At 55.4% G+C, this 26167-nt stretch overlaps 1 protein-coding gene across 1 annotated transcript in view; it reads right to left on the reverse strand.

The window, feature by feature from the left end:
* CCDC33 (coiled-coil domain containing 33) overlaps positions 1-26167 on the reverse strand; it is an 83868-nt gene that overhangs the window by 46932 nt on the left and 10769 nt on the right. The window contains exons 2-9 of the mRNA XM_081049183.1: positions 23079-23212; positions 19086-19195; positions 17451-17567; positions 14284-14375; positions 12736-12847; positions 7494-7623; positions 6803-6936; positions 5817-5888 (exon numbers count right to left, since the gene is read on the reverse strand). Of these exons, the coding sequence (XP_080905309.1) occupies positions 5817-5888; positions 6803-6936; positions 7494-7623; positions 12736-12847; positions 14284-14375; positions 17451-17567; positions 19086-19195; positions 23079-23212 (901 nt within the window). The remainder of the gene's footprint in view (positions 1-5816; positions 5889-6802; positions 6937-7493; positions 7624-12735; positions 12848-14283; positions 14376-17450; positions 17568-19085; positions 19196-23078; positions 23213-26167) is intronic.

Consider the following 26167-nt stretch of genomic DNA (forward strand, 5'->3'; position numbering starts at 1 on the left):
AAGCAGAAACCAAGTGTGACAAAAAGCAGTCAGGGAAGGAGAGCTGGTCAGGCGGGAGATGACGTCATAAGTCTGCAGACATCAGCAGGGCTCATGTGGCCATGGGAGCTGACTTCTCCGGAGCTGGCCTCAGGAGTGAAAAGGCAGGGCCAGGGGAGGGACTGGAGAGTGGCAAAAGGGACATCTTGACGTAGGAGCTGACAGAGGCTGGAGAGGGCTTCCTGGGAGGTAATGAGCCCAGCACAAGAAGTTGGCCAATAGTCTATAGAACCCTGTGTATTAGACGGAGTGTCAAATTCCCTCCCTGAGTGGGGAGAATGAGGGGAACTGTATGAAAACCAAGACGCTGTGGGGGAGCAATATTTATCCCCAAGGCGTGGAACACTACTGGGAAGGGTTCACCATTGTGCAAAGCGGGCAAGAGCCCCTTGTGGTGGGACGGGGAGCCCCCCCCCAATGCTGGGTTTCTCATCTGTGAGCCAAGGGCCAGGCTGGTCCTGGAAAAGTGCAGGCTCTCACCCGTGAGTCCCCAGCTTCCTTGGGGTTGGATTGGGCCTAGAGTCTGAGCAGGTGGGGGAAAGGGTACTGTGAGCTTGGGAGGGCTAGGCCTGTTCCTGCCACCTGCCATCTGGCCTGGGAGAGTGAGAGCACAGGGATGGTTTGGTGGTGGAAGCAAAAACAGGCAGGGGTATTGTAAGGTTGTGGGAGGGGAAAGGGTCTCTCTCTGGATCCATTACTGTCCTTACGGTAGTTGCTTCAGAGCTGGAGTCCTGGGGGGTGGGGACAGAACCTTCCATAGGACACAACCAGCCAAGGAGGGCTGCTGTGCCATCCTAGACCCTCGGCTTTCCTGGCAATGTGAGGAAATGGAGGCAGGCTGGTGTTGGGGCTTCTCTGAGGACCAGCCTATGGCTGTCATGTGTGCCTTTCAGAGAAATTCCTAAAAATCATCAAAAGCCAGCAGCCTGTCCCCTGCCCTCCCATCCACATTTTCTAAATAGCCACTTGTCCCCACTCTGGGTGGGTCTCCAGAGAGAGTTTTGTAACTAGTCTGAATTAAAACACCAGGGCAGCATTTTGCCTGGCACAGAAGACCATGCGTCCCTTTCAGTGAGGGGAACAGGGAGAAAGAGGGTCAGACGGACTTGGGAGCTGCTCCTTCCCCCATTCAGCAAGTGCCATATCCTCCTTTCCTCAAATGCACCCTCCCTGTGCCTAATCCTAGGAAGCCAGTGGATTTCAAGTCCCGCCAGCATCTCTCAGGGCTGCGGGCTAAGGAGGGGTGGCCACCCCTCCGAGAGGCCCTACCTCTGCCTGGTGCTCTGGCACCTGCCTAGGCGAGACTCTGGAGCCCACCCCAGCCCTGCGGGGACGTGCTGCTGACCACCCACGTGGCTGTGTAGACTCATCTCCTCCCGGGAAGCCAGGACCTACACAGGGAGCGCCTACTGTGTGTGTGCCAGGCTCTGGTCCTGGGCTGGCCTAGGAGACCTGGTTTGCATGGGCCTCACTTCAAAGAGGCTGTCTGCCAGCTGGAGGGCACCCAGGATGCTGCAGGATCTTGAAACCTGTTCATTAAAAGAGAAGGCTGCTTAGCCTGGAGAAGCGGAGACTCCCAGGGGACGAGATCCCACTCTTCAAAGAGAAGAGGCCAGCATCAGAGAGGGAGTGGAGGAGCCCAAAGGTTTATCCGAGTCTGTGTCTGTGGAGTCGCCACAGGCTCGGGGATTCTTGGAACCTAAGGATCTCCAAGGTCAAGCCCCACAGAGTGTGCGACAAGGGGCCGTTTTCTATCTATCTGTGCGTAGTTATACACGTCCTCATCAACACACACAGTCCAGCTTCGAGGATTACCAGAAGCAGCAGGTGCCATAGAGAAGCCCGGCCAGAGGGACGAGCTTCATTCATCGCCAACAGAACCAGCTTCACGCACGATAGCATCAACCAGGAGAGCGGCCTTTTTGCCATTCACTGAGACTGCAGGCTTTTTTGGCTAGTGTGCCTGCCACATGCTGGTCGCCTGACCAGGTGCCAGAGCCTCCAGACCCGGCACAGGAAGCCTGCTGGGGTTGCCCTGTAGCCCGGAGGCCAGAGCCCGGCGGCTGGGGCAGAGGGAGGACTCTGGGAGGCAGAGTGGGCTCAATGTCGGGGGTTTCTATCACTTGCAGCCGCTGTAGCGTGGGATGTGTTCCTTCTAGAGGTGGCGAGCTCCCTATCATGGCAGAGCACGAGGAGGGGCTGACCGCCCATAGTGGGTATCGTCAAGGAGAGTCCTACCCAGGGTGGGCTGCTGACACACCGCTGGGGTCTCCAGCTGTTTGGGAATGCCACAGGACTCTTGTTCCTAGAGCGCTGCGTGATGGGAAGCAGTGGGCATGGGGAGCCTGTTCACCAAAGTGTCAATTAACCAGGACGGCCTGTTCTGTGGAAGGTCACCGAAACGAGGCTGTCCTTAAGTGGGAGGGACACACGTAGGGCTTGTGTATCATTTCTTCGGAGGTATTTCCTCTCTATAGCATGTCTGACTATGAGCGAGAAGCTGCCCCTGAGACGGAACTGTTAGCCACACAGACAAGGGGTCCCCAAGGGCCCATCATCGCACCCTTGCAGCTGGAGTGTCCACAGGACACTCTAAGGCCTCCAGACTTCAGGTGTGGCTCATAGAGCTTTGAACAGCATTTGATTTAAATGATGGAAAAACTGATGGTTGTGGTCCCACAGGCTGGAAAGCAAAGATGAAGGCCAGGTACCTTCCACCATGAACTTGCGGGAGATACCTTAGGTGGAACAATAAGATGGAAGGAACCTGGTCTTTTTGTCACAGCAAAATCCACAGAGCCTGTCTGAGCACTCTGTCATGTCACCTTGTTTGGTTTCATCAGGCCTCTTCTCAGGAGCTGACATCTGCTCATGAACTGATTTGCTCATTGTCTGGTCCACACTCCTTGCTCTCTAAGAATGCAAGCTCTATGAAGGCAGGGCCTTTTTCTCATCTTCTTCAATGTAAGATCCCTGAAACCAGGACGTATCTGCTACAAAGCAGGCGCTTAGCCATTGTTTGCAGTTGCATGGAGAACACGGGTGGTAGGCCTGTGAAGGCGAGGATGAGGCAAGGAGCGGGGGATGGGTCTTCAGACGGAGCTGCAAAGCTATGTGGCCTGTTCCCTAGTTCTCAACATTGTCCGTCCAACCCAGAGGGAGGAGGGCACCAAAGGGTTCAGATGCTGGCAGAGAGCCATGTCCAAGCCTGATGAGGGTGAATTCAAGGCAGATGGGTTGCACGGCTGCCGGTACCCGCCCCCTGCACCCCCGTCCTCATTGCAATCCATAAAGGCAACCAAAGTTCTTGTCCTCGTTAAACATATGCGGAGTGAAAGAATGAATGGATGGGTGCTATGGGTGCAAGAACCTTACGCCAAACCTTCCACCTACACTAGCACTTCACCCCTAGGCTCCTAGATTGGACTTCAAGATTCTAGAATCAAAGTGAGTTGGAACCAATTCTCAGATAGGGTCACCAATAAATTGGTGAGACACAGAGAGGTTTAGCTTCTGTGTGTGCCAACGTGGGCGTGAAAACGTTTGTGCGTCGGTTTGCATGTGTGCGGGAGCCTGTATTGTACATTAGGGGTGTGTGCCGTTGCAAAGGGGTGTGTGCGTGTGTGTGTGTGTGTGTGTGTGTACGTTAGTGCACATCTGACTGTCCACGTGTGGGTGTTCAGATGCCATTGTGTGAGGGAGTGTGTATGTGTAGAGCTGTGTGTATGAATTCTTGGCTGCAGAATCTGAATTTCCTCTAGTAATATTTTCCTGGTACACACCCAATCTCGGTCCTCTTTCTTTTCCTTTCTTCTCAGAAATCCATTACTGAAAGGTTTTTACCCGCCTCCAGGGGGAGGGGATTGGGGGAAGGGGAAGCTCAAATCACAAGGCCCAGATCAAAACACTCAGCAGCTCAATGAATTCACAGCGTTTTCCCGCATGACTTGGAGGGATAATTTAGTGAGGTCGCCAGCTGGAAGGAAAGGGATTAATTCTGCACTTAGCACAGCTCGTGTGAATAATTCATCACGGAGACCTTTGTGCCCAGCCCCTGGGCACCTGGGAAACTGTCCTGCCCACCTGCCTGTTGCCTGCCTGGGTCCCCCGCTGCCCTAACCAGGGGCACTTGATGCTCCTCTGCCCTCAGAACACATGTGTTCCAGTGAAGGGGCAGGAGCAAAGCGAGGTAAGGAAGGAAGGAGCGGGCAGTGGCCTGGCAGACGCTAGGTCCTGAGAAGAGGGCGTAAAGTGTTGAGTCCAATCTGGGACATTTTTCTCCAACGACTTTCCTTTCCTTTTGGGGGGCATTTTGCTGCTTCTGTGTCCTCTCTTCTCAGTACCTTCTTGGTCCTTTACCTGGTTTGGTGGTGGTGGTGGTGGGGATATCAGGTTGTTATCTAACAAACTCTCTCACCAGGAATTAGAAGAAGCTCCACAAGGCAATGCAGGATATCACACAGTGGGGCACGCTACTGGGAAGTCTCGGGCACTCACCAGAGGCCTTGTGGGGAGACACGGGCTGGCTGGCACCTTCCCAGATAGACACCTCTTCCCCCACACCATAGGATTCCCTGTGTTCTTCATGCATAAGGTCACAGGGCCACGTATTACCCCAGAACTGTAGCTAGTTTTCCTGGCAGAAGAAGCTGGAAGGAGTGGGCTGCCCTGCTCACCAGCCTGCCATCATTTCCTGGACTCATGGTCCTAAACTGCCCGCAACCCAGCTTCACACCTCCTGTCCCAGCACCACAAGAAGACACTGGAAAAACTCCAGCAGGTGCCTGTCAGGTGTGCTGGGGCCAAATGACCAGGCTCCAGTCTGGACTCAGAGCCCAGGTAGAGCTGGCTATAAGAAGAGATCCCATCCATCAAGCAGGGCTCTCGTATCTTTCCTCTTGGATCGACACAGCTGTGGCAGGCAGCATTCCAACAATGCGCCCCCAAGAGCCCACACCCGAATCCCAGGAACCTGTGGGCATGCTGAGCTGTCACTCCTGTGCTTGTCATACAGCACAGAGGACGTTAGGATGGGGACATTATCAGAGTGGGTCTGACCTAATCACATGAGACCTTTAAAAGCAGAGTGTTTTCTCTGGCTGCAGACAGAGGAGGAAGTCAGAGTTTGGAAGTGCAAGGGGGATTTGACGTGGCTGTGGCTTGAAGGTGGGAGAGGCCATTGTGAGAAGGAAGGTGGATACCTTCAGGAGCTGAGAGGGGCCACGGACAGGAAACAGCGACCTCAGGCCTACAACTACCGGGAACTGGATTCTGATGACAACCTAAATGAGCCTAGAAGCTCACTCTTCCTAGAGCTTCCAGAAAGGAACGCAGCCCTGCCGACACCCAGATTTCAGCCATGCTCTGTAGGACTGCCTGCTGGTTTGAGCTCATAAATTGGTGTTGTTTTAAGCTGCTAAGTTTGTGGTAGTTTGCTATGCAGCAACAGAAGCTGATTGCCTAGTTCACCCTCGTAGAACCTCGATCCCAGTGAGCCAGGTTTGGTATGTACCGGTTAGAGGTTCACTCCCAGATCTGGGTGGCCCTCTGCTCCAACTCTGTTCTTTCTAATCTCAGCTCTCTCTTTCTGGTTTTCTGGAGCCTCAAGTCACCCTCAGACATTTCCATGCAAAGCAGCAGTTCCCTCCTCCCAGAAGCCCCTGAGCCCAGCCCTGAATAAGGCGGGCAACTGTGAAGGAGGTTGGAACCCAATGAGAGTCCACAGGAGGTGGCCCATGGGTTCCAGGCCCTGACTTTCCCCTGATCTGCAGCCTTACCTCAGAGGAAAGCAGCTGAAAGGAGAGATCCACCGTGGGGGCCTCACCATTCATGGTTTTCAGCTTGGTGTCCTGGGGAGAGAAGAAGGGAGAAGACCGTGGTGTCCTGGGCAGCTTCTGTCTCTGCTCCGCCCACTGTCCTGGATTCCCTGCAAGGTGCCTGCTGAGGGCTGTGCCCCTAGAGTAGGAGGGAGTGGGCACTGCTCTGCTGCTGCTCACCCTCACCACTCTGTACCGCCCTTCCCACCTCCAGTGGAGTTGACTGTCACCTCCTGACTTGCGTCTTGCAGAGTGGGGACGTTCCCAATTGCTGAGGTCTATTCGGACCATATGGCCAGAAGTGGTATTTAGGGAAAAAGGTGGCGTAGAAATAGACAATGATAATACTATATTAATTCTCATTGAGAACTTACTCTGTTCTAAGTGCTTTATAGGTATTTACCCCCCAAATCTCACAGCAACCCTATAAGAAAAGTACTGTTACTATGAACCCATTTCATGGACAAGGAAGCTGAGGCACTAAGACTTTACATAATTTTCCCATGGTCATGTAAGTTGGTAAGTGGTGGAATCAGAATTTGAACCCAGAGAGTCTGGCTCTGGAGCCCGGGCTCTTGACTCTTGTTAAACAGAGAGATGGTGCACAACCATGTGCCCATTTTAGAGACGGGTGCTCTGAGGTTCAGAGAGGTCAAGTAACTTGCCCCAGCTTCTACAGAGAGGAGGAGGGCAAGTGAAAACTTAAACTCACTTTAAGGTCTGGCTGGCTAAAGGCCTGAGTTCTTGCTTCTATCCCAGAGGGCTTCCCTGTGCCTTTCCCCAAGTTGGTCTGGGGCAAGGCTGACTTTTGGTGTTTGGGGGAACTCCTCACCCCTGACAGTGGTCAGCTTCCATGGTGGGGGTCCCTGCTGGAAGATGCTGGAGAAGCCACATGCACCTGTGTTGGTGAGGCGCAGTGGGACCTGGTGGGCAGGGTGGGGACTCACGGTGATGGGGAGCCTCTCCACGCGCAGCCCATTCAGGCCTTTCCCTGTCAGCATCTTGTGGTACAGACGGCTCTTCAGTGGCAACACGGAGATGCCCAGGGGCTTGCGGAGAGCCCCCAACTCGCCGCCTGTCACTGTGGGGGAAGGACTGCTGAGGCTCCCGCCAAAGCTGCCACCCGGGCTTCTCAGATCCCAGCAGCCGAGGCCCACCGGGCCCATGCTTTGGTCCTTAGCACCGCGTCCTCCCATCCCTCACCACCCACCTGTCCTGGTGCCTCAGTCTTTGCTCGCACGTTTATCCTCCTTGTTCTCCACTCTTCAGGGCTTGCTGAGTTCAAGGGCAGCTCTAACCATACTCCCGTTCTGGGTTTCTACATGGATCTCCCTTGTCCCTTCAGCCTTACAGTGTGGACCTGAGACTGTGCTCGGCTCTGATTCCTGGCTGCTCCCAGGCTGCGAGCCCTGCGAGCCCCACCCGGAGCAACAAAAGCACATGGATCCAGTAGGGAAACAGGGCTGCCATGTGGGCAAGGAGGGCAGCCTGGTGCCCCCACCTGTCTGTGTACACTGGGAGACGGTTCTGGAACCCAGACCCCTGACTCCTCCCCACGGGGCAGAGACAGCTGGCCTGAACACGCTTATATGCACGTCCTGGTGCATGGCTGCCCTGGCCTGGCCCCAGGAGACCTACTCGAAGTCGAGGCGTAGTACTCCAGCACCAGCGCCGTGTCGTCTGAGAAGCTGGTGGCTCCATCTCGGCCTTGGAAGAGGAAGGACTGATTCCACAGGGGCAGCTCCGGGGGTCCCCCAGGCTTGGATAGCTGGAAGGAGCAGGTGGGAGTAGGTGGCGGGGCCAGTTTCTCCCAAAACAAGCGATGTCTGGACATTTGGGTATGTGTTTGTCTATATATGTCACAAACGTTTGTCCTAATTATAAAAGCAACACACACTTAATGAATAAATTTGGGAAATACAGAAAAGTAGAAAGATGGGGAAAAAAACCCTAAATTCCTATATTAAAGACAATTGTTCATAAGACAGTATGGTTCTTTCTAGTTCTTTCCTATGCCTATTTTGCATATAATTGTCATGCTAACATCCTTCCTCTTTCATGTACCGGGAAAACCTCAGCATATGCACCGTGAGAAGTAATGCTCGTTACTGAGAATTTCAGTAGCTGGATGGTCCACTATGTCCAAGGGCCCTGGTTTCTGCCTTCCTGTTTTGTCCTGTAACAGGACGGCATTGAACGTTCTTTGACACATGTCTCTGTACCTCGGATGGTTTCCTTAGTCCCCAAATGGAAATGCTGAGTTAAAGGAAACGCATATTTTAAGGCACTGGGTTCACCATGAGTAGACCGTTTTCCTAAGAGCTGCACCAGCGTCCACACCCACGGCTGGGGGCGTCGTGGATGCCAAAGTAGACATGACCTCTGCCCTAGTCCCCAGCCCTCTCTGCCCCACACAGGTTGCCCAGCCCCTCGCAGAGGCCATGACAGGTCTCCCGCAGGCAGCAGGGGACCTGATGGCACGCTAGCCAGTAGCTGGAGCACCACATGTGGACTATGTAAACAATGAAACAAGACAGCGTTGGCTGTAGCCCGCAGCTAAGGGGCTACAGGAGACATTCCGTGGGTGGTCAGAAAAGCCATCCTGTAGGAAAATGGACCAAAGGAAGGCTCTGAAGGAAGAGCCTTGGCAGGGTAAGAAAGCGGGGGAGGTTCTGCGTGGGAAACAGTCCAAGCACAGATGTAGAAGAGGCACCGAGCATGGCATGGGCACCGAACGCCTGGGACGAGAGGGACCCCAGGTGGCAGTCCCTCTGCAAAGGCAGGGAGGCAGGGAGTGGGACACGGGGCGGCAGTCTGTAACCCCAGCAGGCCGTCCTGCGCATCCCAGCACAGGGAGGGGCTCGGGGTCATTGGCGCAGGCTCTGGGAGCGGCTGCCTTGCCTCTACTCCCAGCCAGGGGCTGTCCGCAGCCCTGCGGCCGCTCGCACCCCCAACTCCCCTGTGGGAATCAGTCATCACTTGAAAGGTCAGCACAAATGCACCAGGAGCTATCGATGCAGGATCTTGACAAATCAGTATGGGGCCACTCCCCCCGAGGTGGCAGGGTCCTGAAGCCTGTCACACTAATGTGCCTGCTCCGGCTCCCAGAGGCACAGTCTGCAGCTCAGCTGTGGCACTTGGGAGTGGCCCTTCAGGATCGATCCACAAACCATGCCCATCCCAGAGCCCCCCCATTCTCCTGGGTGCCAGAGGGGCATCCACATAGCCTGGACCACCTGCCAAGCTCTGGGGAACTCAAGGACCTATGTCTCGGTCCGCTGCTGCCCCGTCCCTTGCTCCCACCTGAGAGGGGTATTTAATGAATGCTGGCTGTCCTCTCTGGGATTTATTCTTGCGTCTCACTGAAGTCTCCAAGGAATGGTGTCTACCTGCCCAGTACAGACAGCTCCTTCCCTGGACGGTTTCCCAGGGTGAGTCCCCAGAAAAGATCCCTTCAGACCTAGAATTGGAGAGGGAGGGTCTCATGTGTGTGTGGTGGGCAGAGGGAGTGGAGCAAGACACCAAGGAAGGACTCAAGGTCAAACCCCCGTCAGAGCCTGATGCCAAGGCCCTGGTGAAGGTGCTTGGTGGCAGGTGTATGTGGGGGTGGGGCAGGGTGAGGGGGAAGCCAGTGCCCACAGATGCTAATAGGAAAGGCCGTGGGCTTGTGGAATTAAGGAATGAGATTAGCCTTCAGCCGTGATCTTCAGCAAGGCCATTAACCCCCAGCCACTGAGGCAGACCCGCCTTCCCCGGGGGACAGTCCTCCTTACATGCATGGCTCATGGTCCCGCCTTCCCTTTCCTGGGGCCCGTCACACCTACACCCACACCCACGGCTGCCTGCTCTGCCCAGGTATGTGGCTGCCATCCTGGGGAGAGTAGCTGCCAACAGCTGATGCTGGGTGGGGCATCGAGGGGCTACAATGCCTTGGCTCGGGGCCCAGGCCAGCTTCCCCCTGGCCATGTGACCTTCGGCAAGACCCTCCCCTCCCTGGAACCTGGTGGTGTTCACTGTCCAATGTCTGATACTCTATGCCTTGAAAGACTTGTGAAGGTTGAAGGAGATAATAGATATTTCGCTGTGAAATTGAAGTCTGCAAATGTTGACTGGAGGCTTCTCCAGGCTAGATGCCTCGGCAGTGCCACAGGGCGTATGGGGGAGTTCGAGCCAGAGCCTGCTCCGCTCTGGAGCTCATCGTCTTCCAAGGGGGTAGGACACACACACACACACCCCTAGGATCCATGCAGACGCCTCAGCAAGTTGTGGGAGCTAGGATGTCACGGGAGAAAGCTTTGACTTCTGACCGGGGGAAGGGAGGACCTCAGACCTTGTGGTAGGTTTAGTGGGAGGAAGGCTGTCCCAGGCTGACAGCAAGCAGACAGAAAGACTGGGAGGAGAGAAGGGACAGCATAGCTGGTGCACAGAATAGCCAGTCACCCAGTGGGGCTAGAGAATGCCTGTGAGAACTGGAACAGCAAGCCAGGAGGCTGGAGAGAATGAGTCCTGTCTACCTGGCTGAGAGTGAGGGCTTTGTCCTGTCAGTGACAGGGACAGGGGACCAGGAGAAGGGCAGAGCCCTGGGTAGAGGGTCGTTGTGGCTGCTTCTCACCACTAATGGGAGGGGCCCGAGTGGAGGTTGCAGCAATGGTCCAGGCAGGAGAAGACCCGACCAGCACTGAGGCAGGGTCTGTGGGTTGGAAAGAGACCCCATGGGAGCTTGGGTGTAAATTGGCCAAGACAGGAGACGATGCTGGTCATTGACACCTTTTCTCACCACTGCCGGTTTCGTTGGCCCCAGGTCTGCCTCAGCTCTGGAGGAGGCCAGTCTAACAGGAGCAGCCCGTTGGCAATGCCCCACCTGCTTCAAAGGTGTGGGGTTCAGGGTGGGTAGAAATACTAAGGCTCACCCTGTGCTGGGTCCAGGAGGCTGGGCCAGGTCATGCCGCCTGATCCCCTAACTCATCAGAGCTCAGGTTATGCCATCATTACTGGGCTCTAAGAGGGGCAGCTCTGAAAGGGGCAGAATCCATTTAGCTTCCATCCTGGGCTTGGTTGCTCTGCACGGGTGAGCCCTTTAGATTCACCTCACAGCCCAGCTAGGTAGGAATCAGTAGATCTGGAGAAATTGAGCAGCTTGCCACAGGTCACCCAATTAGTAAGTCACAGAGCTGCGGTCAAACCCAGGCCTGCCAGCCTCAATCCCCTGCCCACAGTGCTTTGGCATTGTGGGCAGCTGGTGAGAAATCACAGCACTCCAAGGTATCAGAGAAGCAGGTCCTAGAATAACCTAGTCCAATCCCCACCCCCAACTATAGTGATGAGGGGACTGACGTTCAGAGCGGGGGTGGGGCAGGGGTCTGTGTGAGCTCTGCGCCCAGGCTTCTGACTGGTGCCCCTTCCAGGTGGGGCTCTGCACACCTCCCCTCCACCTGGTACCACAGAAGCCTGCCCCTGCCGCTCACTGCTGGCACCTGGGCACCTCTGCGCTGGCCATGGTGCCAAGTGACTTTCAACGTGTCCTGCCATTGCTGGATCTCTGGCCTTGAGTACCACACATGCAAGAGGGTCTGAGGGCAAGTCTCTGTAGGGAGGGGCACCTCCACCCCCACACCAGTTAGGCAGCAAAGGCAGCCAGAGAGGCCTGGGGGTGGGGAGGGGCCCGCTCATTAAAGCAGCCAGCACCTCGGGTCCCTTGGGACTGCCCGCTGATTGGTTCATAATTTTCTGGGCAAATGCAGGGCCATGTGTAAGATGACTCTGGGGAAATCAGGGCAAGGATTGCTTTGGGTTTGAAGCTTCTGTCCCCAGGGCTCCCCTTTGTCCCACCCCTCCCTGTGACCATCACTCTTGTCCGGGTCTGAACCTTCTTCAAAAGTCTTTGCCTTTAAATGAAGGTTGGGGCTCCAAAGAGGATGTCTCTTTCTATATTTGCCATGCCAGACATGAACACTGGTGGTCAGACAACAGGAAGGACTCCCAGGCGCCCCGTGTCCTTTAAGGCCCCTGGGAATGCTGGGACCACCATTCGGCAAGCTCGCACTGAAGTGCAGACTGTGGGAAAGGATGAGCAAGCCACTCACAGGGACCCGGCCACAGTCTGTCCCCCTCCCCCACGTACTCAGGCTCACTGGCCCCTCTGCAGCCCTGAGGGCATCCCCACCTTCCACCTGCACAACCCCTCCCCTACATTTTCGTGGGGACCAGGTGGTGTGGGCAAGGAGGGCAGGGAGGGCAGAGGATGGACGAGGGAGAGACTAGAAACCTGTCCTCGCCAGTCCTGTGCTTGGATGCCCGCCCTAATTACCTTCACAACCCTCTCTCCTCTGATTAAAAACATTGTTGTGTGTGTGATAAAATATACGTAACATAAAATGTACTGTTTTAACCATTTTAAAACGTACAATTTGGTAGCATGAAGTACATTCCCAATGTGTGTAACCATCACCACCATCAAGTTCAACACCCCAGACAGAAACTCTGCCTATTAAGTAACAGCTGCCCACCCTCCCCTCCCTGCAGCCCCTGGCCGCCACCGTTAATCTTTCTGTCTGTCTGACTGCCTATTCTTGCTACCGCGGATAAGTGGGATCATACAACATTTGTCCTTTTCTGTCTTCTCTCCTCCGACTTTTACAGCTCTGACGTCCCTCCTACTCATTAGATTGTACATGACCTCGTGTTGACCTTGAACTTTTCATGTGTGACTCTTCACCAGAGCTCCGCATGGGCAGCTTTCCCCCAGCACAGACTCACAGCCCTAGGTCCACGGCAGGATGCAGTGAACTTTTACTCAAGTCAGGTGAAGGGTGACTGGCTGGGTGGGTGAATTACGAGAAGTGTGAAGCACTGAAAGAGGGCAGGAGGGAAGGAGCTGTACCTGAGGGCACCCGTGCTGGCTGGCCCGAGGTACATCAAAGTTCATCATGGAGGGGGCAGGGAAGGAGACTGGGGTGATGGGTAGCCCCAGGGAGGCCGGGCCCTGGTTCATCCTGGGGAGGAAAGGAGACAGGGCTCAGGACGCGAGTGCCTGGGTGGCCAGCACTCAACGCTGTGCCCAAGCCTGAGAGCCAAGGGCTCCCAAGGGGACTCTGGATTGATGCGAAGGAGGAGAGTGCACTGACCCTACTAGTTCAGGCCTGGACGAGGGGATGGACCTGGGTCCTTCTGATCACAGCCAGGACTTTGGGAAAGCTCCTCTCCGTCAGGAGATTGGGGGCAGCTCCCAGGTGCCCTTCCCCACCACTCACTGTGGCCTTGGCCACATTCCAGTGCCTCAGCTGCCCCGTCTTGCATTGTTGACTCACCTTTGGAAGACCTTGCCGAAAGGACCCACTCTCATGGTGGGAATTCCCGTCTAGGCTTGGGGGGCATGGCAGCTGCAGGAATGGGATTCAGGGTGTGTGTGTGTGTGCGTGCGTGTGTGTGTACATGTCTGCGTACATGTCTGTGTGTGTGTACATGTCTGTGTACATGTCTGTGTGTGCACGTGCGTGTACATGTCTGTGTACGTGTCTGTGTGCGTGTGTGTACATGTCTGTGTGCGTGTGTACATGTCTGTGTACATGTCTGTGTGTGCACGTGTGCATGCATGTCTGTGTGCATGTCTGTGTGCGTGTGTGCGTGTGTGCGTGTGCGTGCATGTGTGCGTGCGTGTGTGTGTACATGTCTGTGTGTGTGTGTGTGCATGCATGTCTGTGTGTGTGTGCGTGTGCGTGTGCATGTGCGTGCACATGTGTCCCGAGCTCATTGGAGGGCTCGGAGCAAGCACATCAGTAATCTTCTTTCCTCCAACCAGCAAGGGGGACTCATAGGTCATCAGACAGGTGAATCAAGGGGTCCTCCTGGGCCATCAGAGTCCGTGGAGGTGACAGAGGCACACAGCTGACCCCAGGAGATGGTGCCGTCACAGAGGGCACATGTTCAGGGGGAACTCCCCACACTGCCGCCTCCAGGGTCTGAACTAGCCTGAATGCCCTCCTGAGGACTGTGAATCCACCAAAGCTAAAAGGAGGTCAGGGGGTGCTGGGGCCAGGGAGACCGCTAGGAGGGCAAGGGGAGGGACCCCCGAGGCAAGGCTCAAGGTCAGAAAGTTCTGAGATGGCCCTTAGAACTGCCTCCTCTGGGGACAACCACCGGCTAGTGGACTCGAGTGGGAGGGGGACTGTGGGTGTGGTGGGTGTGAGATGGGGAGGTGGGGTAGGAGGGCTGAGGATCCCCTCTCCTCCTCCACACACTGCCCCCCCCCCCAGCCTGCCCTCAGGAGGGGTCTGAGCTGCCCCTTTCCAGGGGTTGTGGGCAGATTGTGGGGACCTCAGTCCCACTGGGGAGGCTGAAGGGCCTTGTGGGGAGGGCAGGTGTCTAGCCTCACCCCCTCCATCCTCTGCCCTCCCTCCCACCTTGCCCACACCACCTGGGCCACGTTCACCTAAACTCCTTGTAGTTGGGAACCACTCTGGCAATGACCACCATGGGGCTGGGGCTGTTGACCAGGGGATCGTTGACTCCCCGGAGAAAGACCTGGAGGAGAGAGAAGGCAAGTGAGTCCCGAGTGGCTTTGGGCCCACTCGGGGACATGGCTGGCCAGCCTCCCTGCTGTCTTTCTTTTGTTCCAACAGCGGACACATTCCTGCCTCCACACATCTGCACCTGCTCCTGCCTCACGAGGGTCTTTCTCTGCTCAAGGCTGCCCTCTTTCAGGCTCTGTGCCAGGCACTGGGCAGCAAGGGGAGAAGACACGGATTCTGCCCCACGTCCCCCCACTGCCAGGCCACGCAGCTCCTGACTTGGCTCCAGATCGTCACCCCTTGTCCCCCAATGGCTCTCATTCTTCCCTGAATACTTACCCAGCTCCACCCAGCTGAGATTCCTGTGGTTCCTTTACTTCTCTGACCCCTCACTGGCCTCTGCTTCTACTCCTACCCCCAATCCATCCCCTTTCCCAGGCAATTTGATACATGCCAGCAAAAACTGCCTTCTTAAGAATGAATTGGACCATGTCATTCCCTTGCTTGAGACCTGCAATGACCGCTGCCCACCCCCACTGCCCTTAGAAGGAACTCCATGTTTCCTACCACAATAGCCAAGACCTGCATGTATTGGCCTTTCTGCTTCTTGGCCCACGTCTCGTGCCAGCCTCCAGTCCTCCTCTTTTTGCCCCAGCCTCTTTTGTGTCACCCTTCAACATGCCCCACTTGTTTCTGCCTCAGGGTCTTTGCACGTGCAGATCCGTCTGCCTAGGCTCCCCGCCCCCACCCAGCCCCACCAACTCAGTGGCTGGCTCTTTCTCTTCCTTTAGAGCTTAAATGTCACCACTCTTCTGTGACCACTCTACTAAAGTAGCCCACCTCATTCTCTTAGCCCTTGCATGGCCTCTTCCATAGCACTCATCGCAGCTTGTGTTTATTCTAATTTCTGTGTTGTTTATTTTCTGTCCATTTGACTAGAACCCAGGCTGCACAGGGGCAGGGACCCTTCCCTGTGGCATTCCTAGGTTTTGGCAAAGGCCTGTGGCAGGAGCCCCATGTGTGTCTGTAGGATAAGTGAGTGCCCCTAGTGGAGGAGAAAAGGCGAGGAGGAGAGGGGAGGGAAGGACTGACTATTTTTGAGGGTGGGAAAGACAGAAGCACAGAGACTTAGGAGGGACAGAAGCACAGAGAAGCGGTGGAGACTGGAGTGGCCTCAGGGAGGGGCTGGGGTTGAGCTGGTCTCGGAGGCTGGTGGGGATCCCAGTTACAGGTGCTGATGGCAGAAAGCAGGCCGGGGGCCACGTCTGAGGGGCCATGCCTCAGGCCATGCCTCAGGATGGGCAGAGGCTCCTGCCAGATCCAAACCATCTTAGCCACTCATTCCAGCTGAGTCACTATGAAACCGTGGCCAGTCCCTGCTCCGCTTTGGGCCTCAGTTTCCCAACTTGTACACTGAGGGATTGGCTGTACTCTCCCTGGTCCTTCTAACTCTGACCTTCAATGGGAGGAGAGGGCCTAGGAGTCGGGGCTTATTCTGGGTCTCTTTCTTTTCTCCTCCCTGCTCCCAACCCCTAGCACCCATCTCAGCTGGCTGTCAGCTAAGGCCACATAGGTGTGAGCTGGCAAGGGCTTAAATAGTGCTCAGGGCCCTTCAGCTGCCACTGGAGCCTCTGGAGACGGAACCCCTTCACCAAATTCAAAGGACGAAATCGTTGGTGATGGTGTGTCAGGCTTTGGACGGGGTTGGGGGTCTGGGCCTGAGGGATTTCACTGGAACACTGTCAGGCTCTATTTCTCACATGTGTAAGGGCTGAGAGGGGGGCCGGAGAAGTGTGTGTGTTTGGGGACTAATTTACAACTGTTCTGCGCCCAATGGTCAGGTGTGAACGAGACAGCTGCCCAAGCACACCTGCTCCTGACAGTCCAGTGAGAAATTGGAGCGTTTTCTTCTCCCTCTGTGCTGTCTGGTCTGCCATCAGAAGCAGACAGGGAGGACACCTGTGCTGGGCAGGGCAGTGGGCAGGGTGCTGGGCGGCTACAGGGTGTGTATGGGGCAGATCTGCAGTGGGCCCCTGCAGGCCGCGGTGTTCCAGGAGTGGGCACTGCTACTGGGCAGCCTCAGAAGGGGGAGGGTGGTAGGCAGAAGGCACCTACCATGGCGTGGCTGTGGAGAAGCAGATGTGTGGGTCAGGGGCTCAGGGCTCCCATATCAGACCCCCCATGGGTCTTGGTGTCCCCAGCTGTAAAATGGGACTGAAAAGCACTTCTTGCCCTGCCAGCTCATGGAGTGGATCCGATCAGCCATGCTGGGGCATGGGGAGCCTGTAGCTTGGGCGCCCCGGCCCCACCCTGATCCTCCGCAGGCCCTTTGTCATTCCTACCCAGTTTGAAGGCTGGGGGAAGGAAGGGCGAGGGGCTAGGTCCCTGGACCACATCTTCCTGAAGCACCACTGTCCTCCTGAGACTGTGAAAGCCCTTGGGGCAGAAGGTAATGTTAGGGTGTGTGTGGAAGCAGGGCCAGGCCCTGGTCTGGCTAATGGAAGAGGCTCCATAAATAGGTGTAGAATGAGTGAATGAATTGATGGATGAATGAATGAATGAATGGATATCTGATTAGAAGACCAGCTAAACCTCTTCAGAAACAGCACCCAAGGAACGGTGGGGCGGCTCTAAAATTTTAACTTTGGGATGTAGGCCCAAGGTCAGGGGTCACTACTCCAGGAGGGACAGAATAGGAGAGAAGTGGCCAGGGAACGTGGGCCAAGGTCGGGTGGGGGGTGCTTTTCCTCCCCCCGTGACAGACATAGGGCTTTTGAAGGTCTCCTGTCCTGGCAGCACTGCTGGCATGGTGTGTGAGGAGCAGAGCAAGGGGAGATGAGGTTAGGGCAGGGCTCCATGCCTGAAAATTGCTAGAAAAGGTAGGCACCACTTATCATCATCTCCATCCCATCATCCCTGCCATCGCAGGGCTGTTCCTCACAAACCACTTCACCTAGTTTGAAAAGCCCTGTTGCTTTCTCCCTTCCTGGTGTCTGCCCCACACACCCCTGCCCCCAAAGGGCAGGTCCTGAGGCCTGGGAAAGCTTGGCACCTTCCCCCCACCCTCACCAGGGGCCCCATCCGGCACCTCCAGGGCCGTGTGGTTGCAGCCAATATAGCGGGGAATGAAACTGCCCTTCCGGACGACTGTCGCGTACAGTTGGGTCTTGGCAGTGGCTTCACTGGCGTTCCCAGACTGGGTGGGCTGGAGACAGCGTGGGGGAAGAGGACACACAAAAAGGGGGATGACTAAGGCGCAGACCCTGGCCATCAATCCAGCCCTCATCAGACGACCACTGGCATTGCTCCACCGAGGCGCCGAGCTGATAATTAAAGTCATGGTCCCTGCGAGCCCTTCCAAGGAGATCAATATAATAAATCTTCCCTTTTCTATTTGAATATCATCACCCTCACAAGGACCGCTGCCTGCCTGCCCTCTGTGTAAAAATGTGATAACGAGGCCTGACGGGCAGGCGGGAGGCCTGGGTGATGCCCCTAGAACTGCAGCCGAAGTGCTGAGTCCCCAGGTGGGTCACTAATCTCTGCGCTTCGCTTCCCTGCCCTCCCCTGGTGCCTGGTCCTTGGAAAGGTGCAGACCCCTGAGGCCACCATTGAGGAGTCACTTGGAAAAGAGGTCAGCACCGGGGCCTGGGAAAAGGAGGAATGAGGGAACTAGGCTGCATTGAGCACCTACTACGTGCTGTATGCCCATCATTGAACTTAATCTTCCAAAGGGTCATGCTAAGAGGTATATTGTCTTAGTTTTGCTGAGGAGAAATGGAGGCCTGGGGGTTAAGCTGCTCTCTTTGGATATGTAGCTAGCAAGCAGCAGACCTGGGATAGAAACTCAGACAGGCCAGCTTCACATTGTTCTTTACTCTAAGGTACTGTAGAGGCCTGAGTGCACACCGGAAGGAGGGAAATGATGCTTCTGCTCATCTCTGGCCCAGTGCCTAGCACACAGTAGGTGCTTAACAAGTACTTGAGCAATCAGAGAGTGAATTCTCCTCTCCACCGATCAGGGGAGCGGGGGCGGGCAGGGGAGCTGGCTTGGGAGAGTCAGACCACGGGTTGAGGGCCCTGAGCCCCACTGGATGGGTGCATTCCAGGGAACACTTTCTCTCCCAAATACCGTACCTGTCCTGGGGCTTCGTCCTGCCAAGGTAGCATGTGGAGAAGCACAGAGAGAACTGTGCCAAGCCTGGGAGATGGTGTGACCTGGGTTCACCCTCGACTCTGCTCCTCACTTGCTCTGTGACCCAGGAGGAGAGGATTGTACTCTCCTGAGCCCCAGGCCTCCGCATGCAAAGTGTAACTCACCTTGAGGATTAGAGGTGGTATATCTAGTGTCTAATCCAACCTGGAACATAGCAGGTGTTCCATAAATACTGTATTGCTTTGATTTTTAAATACATCCCCATCCTTCCAACATACTTGTACATAAAATCAGAATACATCTTTAGTTGGTGTATTCATTTAATGTGGTAGATGTTCTACACCAGTTGGGCTGTTTGACAGAGATGAATTTGGAGAATTCCAAATTCTTATGGAAATCATTCCTGTCTACCTGCCTAGAGTTGTGTTTCCTGAGACCCATGGTCCTAGACTTGTCATCGTGCAGGATGGGCGTGGATGCCCAGGGCTGCTCTGAGGGAATAGCTGGGGGCCCTCCCACTGCCTCTGCCAGGCCTGTGTGGGCCCAGAGCCCAGGGCTCTGACTCACCATCCCCAGCTCAAAGTGATAGGGGTGGAAGACACGCAGGTACTTGATGGGGATGTGGTATGACAACAGCTCCTCTTTCTTTTTCTTGTCCACCACTTTGAGGACCACATCTGGGAAGAGAAAAAGTGAGTACAGGGTCAGGACCAGGCTCAGCTGACCACCACCCCTCCAACCAAAGGGAGGAGAGTAGGGGAGCAGGGGCATTGCTGAGAGTAGGGGAGCAGGGGCCACAGGGAGGAATCCACACGCATGCACACATGTACCACACACACAAGCACATTTCACAAGCCCTGTCTGAGCCCCTGCACAGGACAAGGCTGTGTGCCAGGTGCTGCTAGGACCCAAAGATGCATTGTCTCCCATGGTCTAGAAACTCCCATCCCAGGGATAGACACGCAGAACTGGGCCACACCCTCCCTGGCAACAGACACACATGTGCATGCAAAGAGACACACAAGCAAGCAGGAATAGTTTCCCTTCCCAGGAATAAAGCTCCTTCCTTTGGTTACAAACACGCTCACTGCTCCTCAGGCAGGAATTATCTCTCACATATTGCAGATAGGGAAACTGAGGCTCAGTGAGGAAAAGAGATCTGCTCAAGAAATCTTTCAACACAGGGCGGCCAGATGGCTCAGTTGGTTAGAGTGCAAACTCTTAACAACAAGGTTGCCAGTTTGACTCCCGCATGGGATGAGGGGCTGCACCCCCTGCAACTAAAGATTGAAAATGGCAACCAGATTTGGAGCTGAGCTGCACCCTCCACAACTAGATTGAAGGACAATCACTTGACTTGGAGCTGATGGGTCCTGGAAAAAGACACTGTTCCCCAACATTTCCCAATTAAAAAAAAAGAAATCTTTCAATACAAATACCAATAAAAGTCTACTCCAAGTAAATGCAAACTAGTCTAAATACTAAAAATAATGCACCACTTAGAAAACTCTCTCTAAAGAGACATTTTGTCATCAAATGCATGAACTTTGGGATAAACTCTGAGGAGAACACCAATGACCTGGAAATAATCATGGCGGTACTACTTAGTGAGCACCTACTAGGTGCCAGGCATGGGGATGCGTGTTCCTGAGCCATTATTCCAACAAATTCCCCCACAACCCCTTAAGTAGGAATCACCATCTCTGTTTTTAAAATGTGGACACTGGGGCTCATAGAGGTGAAGTAACTTGATCAACATCACACAGAGGTTGGACTGGTGACTCTTGAGCCATCTTCCCCTCTCTAAGTCGATGATTTGATAAGGAAGAGGACATGGGGAAGGAGGAAAGGAGGAGACGGGTGGAGGAATGAGGGAGAAGGAGATAAAAGAGAGATCTAGAAGCTAATGGGAAAGAAAGGATTGAGGTAGACAGACCTACCTGAGGGAGACTCTTGGGTAGCCTCTTGCTCTCTGCCTGCCTTCCTGTGACAATGGCATTTCAGCACCAGGGACAGCTGCTGGCTCTGTGGGCTGAGCAGGCTGGGAGCCCAGCGCTGCTGGGTCATTTGGAGCTGGGGTGGGTCATTTGGATGAGGGGATGGAGGAGGAAGCTGAAGGTTTGGCTGACTGCTCTTGCTTTCTTCCTCCTCCTCACAGCTACCCTGGACACATAGAGGGTAAGGCACTTGCTATAAAGTCCCTCAAAGCTGGCCATGTGGGATCCGTGCTCAAAGGAAAGTGGGAAAAATGGACACCAAAAGGATTTGAGGCTACCTTGAAGAAAGTAGAGTAAGGCAAAGGAGTTGAAGTCAGGAGACCTGGATTCTAGTACCACCACACCAAGTTGCTCTGTGACATTTAGCCAGTCACTTAACCTCTCTGAGCTTCATGTTCCTGCTCTACAAAATGTTAAAACTTTAGAAAAGAAAAACCCTGTCCCTCTCTTAATCTTGTGGTAAGGAGGGGAATGTGTTTTCAAGCTATAAAATTCTAAGCAAATGCTTTTTGTAGCTGTCACTATTTTTCTCCTCATTATCCATCTGTAGTACTCCAAATACTCACCCAGCTCTGAGCAGACTGAAAAGCCTCAGCCGGGGGATTCCATGCTCCCAGCTGAAGCTACAACAGTAGCTGTGGAGGCCACTGAGCCCCCAAATCCCCTGAGCCCCCAAATCCAGCTGGAATTTGCTGAGACCAAATAAGGGTGAACGTCCTGCCTTCCTCCCCGCTGCCCCCAATATCTGGAGCTCTGTGTGGGCAGCCAGCAGATGAGCTGTAATTGGGGGGAATGGACAGCCATCCCTCCATGTTCCTGTCTCCATGCTACAGACACGCTTCATCAGCTTCTTCTCTGGGCACTGTGCCCCTCAGCCTCCCACTGGTTCCTTTGTGTGGCCAACAGCCCTTTCTGCCGCCTGCCTATTTTGGCCCCACCACAGGGTCTGCAACTCCCCCTTGCTTTTCATTAACACATCCTTGAGCTACCTCCTGCCCTCCCCCACCTCTTGGCCTGGTCCCCGTCTTGCCCACCCCTCATTGCAGATGTCACCACAGCAACCGGTTTCAACCAGGTTCCAACAAGCATCCAGCTACTTCGATCTGCAAAGCGGCACTTGCCAATACTCCCTGCCTGCCCGAAAGGCTCCCTCCCCCAGTGAGTCCCGCTCCCCGCTCTGCTGCACAGATGGGCTCAAGGCCACTGGCTCATCATACCCTTTCCTGTAGCGCCCAGGGCAGGATCCCGGCCCAGGTTCACTCACCACAGAGACGCATGCACGCACATGCACGCACACACGCACACACACGCACACGCACACACGACACAGACACGCCTGCCTACAGGCAGTCCCTAGCACATACTCACACACACAGACCAGCATCATGCAGACACTCACACAGACAGGCACACACGTGCCTTTGCATGAAATCCTAGATCAATTTTTCCTCCTCTGTCACGTTCTCTCATATCCTCCCAACAGCCCCACCCATCCCTTTATGGCAGAAAAAATATCCTCTGGCTTGACCCAAACTAGCCTCTTTTCCTTTTATTGACGTCCCTCCTCCCCCTTTTCCCCTCTCCCTTTCCACTGTCTTCAGCCACTGGCTTTCTGCTCTTTGTGAGGTGGACAAGGAATTCTAAGTCCCTGGTGAGGTTTCAAAGGGAGAAGTAAAGCCCGTCCTCTGAGGGAAGGACCACCTGCAAGATGGGAGCCTGAGGTTCTTCTGACCAGATAAGACCAGACGGCACGGGCACCTGCGGGTCTGTGCTGGCAGTGCCCACGCCGGTGCCCTCAGCAGTCCTGCCATCAGCCAGCCAGTGCTCCCGTGTGTCTGCCTCAACTCCCGCCTGAGAGCCCGCAATGTGGAAAACACAAGCGTGCACACGTGTGGGTGTACACTGGTGCCTTACCTTGCCTGCAGTTAGAATTTGCCAAGACATGCGGGCTGGAGGACCTCCAGGGGCGGAGGAGTGAGAACCCTGAGACAGTTTCTATGAGCGTGGACCCCAACCCTTGGAAGCACCGGGTTGCTACTGTGTGACGGTGCCCGGGGAGGACGAGGCAGGACAAGAAGCCATGCTAGGAAAGCAGCCAGAATGCTGGCCCTACGGTGAGTGCATATAGTGCTGAGTCCTCTGTCCTCCACTTACCGATGACTTGACCTTGAGCCAGTTACTTAAGTTTCCTGAACCTCAACGTTGTCACCCTGCCCCTAAGCAATGGGCAGGGTGACGCGTCCGAGCGGCTGGTGGGGGCGTGCCAGGAAGCTATAACGTGCCATTTCAGTGAGAGATGTGGTAATAACCACCACGAAAATAATAACAATGGTCATAAAGAAGATAAGCTTTCATTGTCTGGAAAATTCATTTATGTAGAACAACTCATTTTTCGCGCAGGCCGGTGAAATGAGGCATGACAGTATTATAATTTTTTTTCTTTAAAGTGCTTTTAACTGAACCCAAGGAAGTGTTCAGGTGGCACCCAGCTGAGCTGAGAGGGACCCTGCTCCTGCCTTACAGCCCCTCCCACACATACAGGCCCACCCAGCCCCCACCTCACCTTCTTGCCCCACATCCTCAGCTTGGATCTCCACTTTGACCGTGTCCCCCCAGATGGGAGCTTTGGTGGGCTCCGTGGTCACAGACGTGACTGCCTTGGAGTTCTGGTCCTTCGCTTCCTCAGATGTGGTTTTCCTGGGGAGGGGAGGGGCAGGCTGACTCAGAGGGAGGGTGTCCTACCTGCTGCTCACCCCTCCTGGACTCCACGGTCCATGAATCTGAGCGGAGTGGACAGAGCATGAAAGCTCCCTCCCAGGCAGACACACCTGTCACCCCAGGCCAGGGGATGCCAGGTCTGTCTCTGAGGCTGCCTTGCCTGCTCGGGGGAACAGACCCTCTTGCTGGCCACTGCTGAGGCCCTCACAGGACTCGGGCACCAGAGTGCAGGGTGGGGGTGGGAGTGGGGCAGATGCCTTGCGGGGCTGATTGCTGCCCCTGCTAGCACAGGGCTCCCAGAAGCCGCCTACATACATAGACTCCCGTCTCTTGACCTTTTTCTCTAGGCCTGTTTGGTGGGCAGGGCGGCTGTGTGGTGCTGCCTGCCTGGCCTTCCTTTTGCCCTTCACTTCCCTCGCTTTCTGGGCCAGGTTCCCCAGGCTCACCAGGCTCCCACAGCTCTGAACCTTTCAGTGGAATACACTTATGCTCCTGCCTCCTGGAGCACCCACTGCGTGCAGGGCCCTGGGCTGGGCAACTGGAGCTGGGCACGGGCAGGCCAGGGTGTGGGCTCTGAGGCCGTCAAACACTCCCAGGGGGTGCAGTGCCAAGCTGCCCAAGGTAAGATGGGAGCCGGGGACCTCTGCACCCCAGGGCATCGCACAGGTCCCTGGGATAAGTGTCCCTGATATCCGGAAGCTCCAAGCAGCTCAGTGAGAGTTAGTACTTCTCCTGTGGAGGCGGTTTTTGTGTTGGGGCTATAGAGGCTGCTGCTCCATTAAATGCGGCCATCACAGGGAAGGGGACGTTGGACAGCCTCACACGCACTCGTGCACAAGCTACCTCAGGGTCAAAGCAGCCTTGGCCCCACCCTCAGGGGCCCCCACAGGGAGTGTGGGGCAGGTGAGTCCAACCAGAAGCTCAGAGCCCTTCTGCACCCTGTGTTAGCGGCACCAGCCTGCCGTCCTCCCCAGCCGGCTTGTTCCTCTCCTGCAGGAAGCCCTCTGGGCCCCTGGCCCGTACTGCTCCCTTGGTCCTCTGGACCTGAGTGACACAGTGGCCTGACTCCTCTGTCCCCACTCGTCACAGCCCCACTCCTGTGGATAACCATTCTTGTGGGAATCCGTCTCTAAGCTCCAGGGGTCAGCTAAGGATTTCTTATTCTTATTCTATATTCTGCTTTGACGGAGAGGCAGCGTGGCATGGTAAGGACAACAGGGTCCCTGATTCAGACCATCCGGGTTCCAAATCCCAGCTCTGTACCTTACTGGCTGTGTGACTCTGGGCAAAGCATGCAACCTTGCTGTGCCTGACTTCCTTCATCTGTGAAATGGGGATGACACAGGGCTGTTGAGGGTATGAAGAGAACGACTATGTGTGAAGTACCTGCCACATTGTTAAACACCACGAAAGTGTTATTATTAATAATAGCCCCCGGTCTGCTGTGACCCCAACTCTGATATACAAGTGGGGATCACTGGCTGCTGTGAAGTCCCAGAAAGGGCACAGGCTTTGGCTGCACACAGAACTGGGTTTGGAGCCCAGGTACCCCCTAGCCGGGTTACATCCCTCCTCTCTAAGGGGTGCCGCCCCTCCCTCCGAGGGTGGCTGTAGGGACTGGAAAGAACACGGTGACGCTCCTGCACGCAGAAGGGCCAGTTCATTCTATTCCTTCATTTGTGATATAAAACAACCTGGGTGTTTCTCACAGGGGCCTGAGGGCAACATGAAGCGAGGGAGGGCTGAGATGAGAAGGGTGGGGCTCCCCGAGAGCTGGAGCCCCCTCAGACTCAGGGCCCACCAGATGCGCATCGCTGCCCCACCCTGCAAAGGGAGCTGCCCGGCTGGAGAGAAGGCATCCAAGGCGGTGGGCACAGCTCAGCCACCTCACTGCACAGGTCCTTCCTTTGGTTCTATAACCTCTGCTGGCTGAAGGGTGCCATCCACACCCCGCCTCCTGTGGCTCTGGGCCCTGGTTCTCCCTGCCAACAGCTGCCCCCAAGTCAGAGCCTCAGCTCTCAGCAGCCAGTCACCCCTGATTTCGCCTGCTCTGTGCATTCCCACAGGTGTTCACCTCCACTCCAGGGGCAGGTTCCAGGGAGGTGTGTAAGGAGGAAGTCAGTCCTCTACGCCCCACACATAAAGCTGCTCCTGCACCACATGTAGTATTTAAGGTCAAAGCTGCTCCTGTACCACTCGTATTTTGTACCCCCAGGGGCCTCCCAGCAAGCCAAGAAGACAGAACCAAGGGTGAGGGCGGGCCTTGTGTCACAAGCAGTGCAGTGACAGAATCAGCTTGCCACCTGTCACCCACACTTAGCCTGCCTTCCACCCTCCTGATATCTTTGGCCTCTTGCCCGCCCCTTTTCTCCACAAACTGCTGGGTGTCTGGCAGGAGGAATTCTAGGTGGAGAGAGACAGGAAGGACCCTGGGCAAGGCCAAGGGCACCTACTACCAGTGCTGACTTAGCTCAGGCATGGGAAGAGTTAAGCAAGCATCTCTTTCCTTCCCTCAAACACAGGGGAGAAGTGTCAGGGCTAGGTGAGTGGGCATGAGGTCCCAGGGGAAGGCGGGAGCTTTTAGCAGGTGGAGGGAGGCTGTCAGGGTAATGGCTTTTCCTGGCACAGCTGACTCCTCTGGGCCTTGATGCTATTCTAGAAACTGCAGGGTTAGAGGAAGCCTCTGATTCCACAGAGAATTGGAGAAAGAGACCGACTCACTCCCTGCTCCCAGCCCCCACTCAGCTGGGCACACGGTGAGCTGGCCCCTGAGGGAGCGAGGTCTCCCAGTGTCAGAGCCCAGGCGGCTCTCCAGGCCCCGCTGGCACACAGCCGTCTGCGAGACTGAGACCCTCCCTCCCTGTCCCCAGACCCTAGGGTACACCTGCTTTCCTGGGCCTCAGACTTAATCCAGCCATGGTGGGGAGGGCAGCC

The sequence above is a fragment of the Rhinolophus hipposideros genome (genome assembly GCF_964194185.1).
Source record: "Rhinolophus hipposideros genome assembly, chromosome: 5".
Classification (NCBI taxonomy): domain Eukaryota; kingdom Metazoa; phylum Chordata; class Mammalia; order Chiroptera; family Rhinolophidae; genus Rhinolophus; species Rhinolophus hipposideros.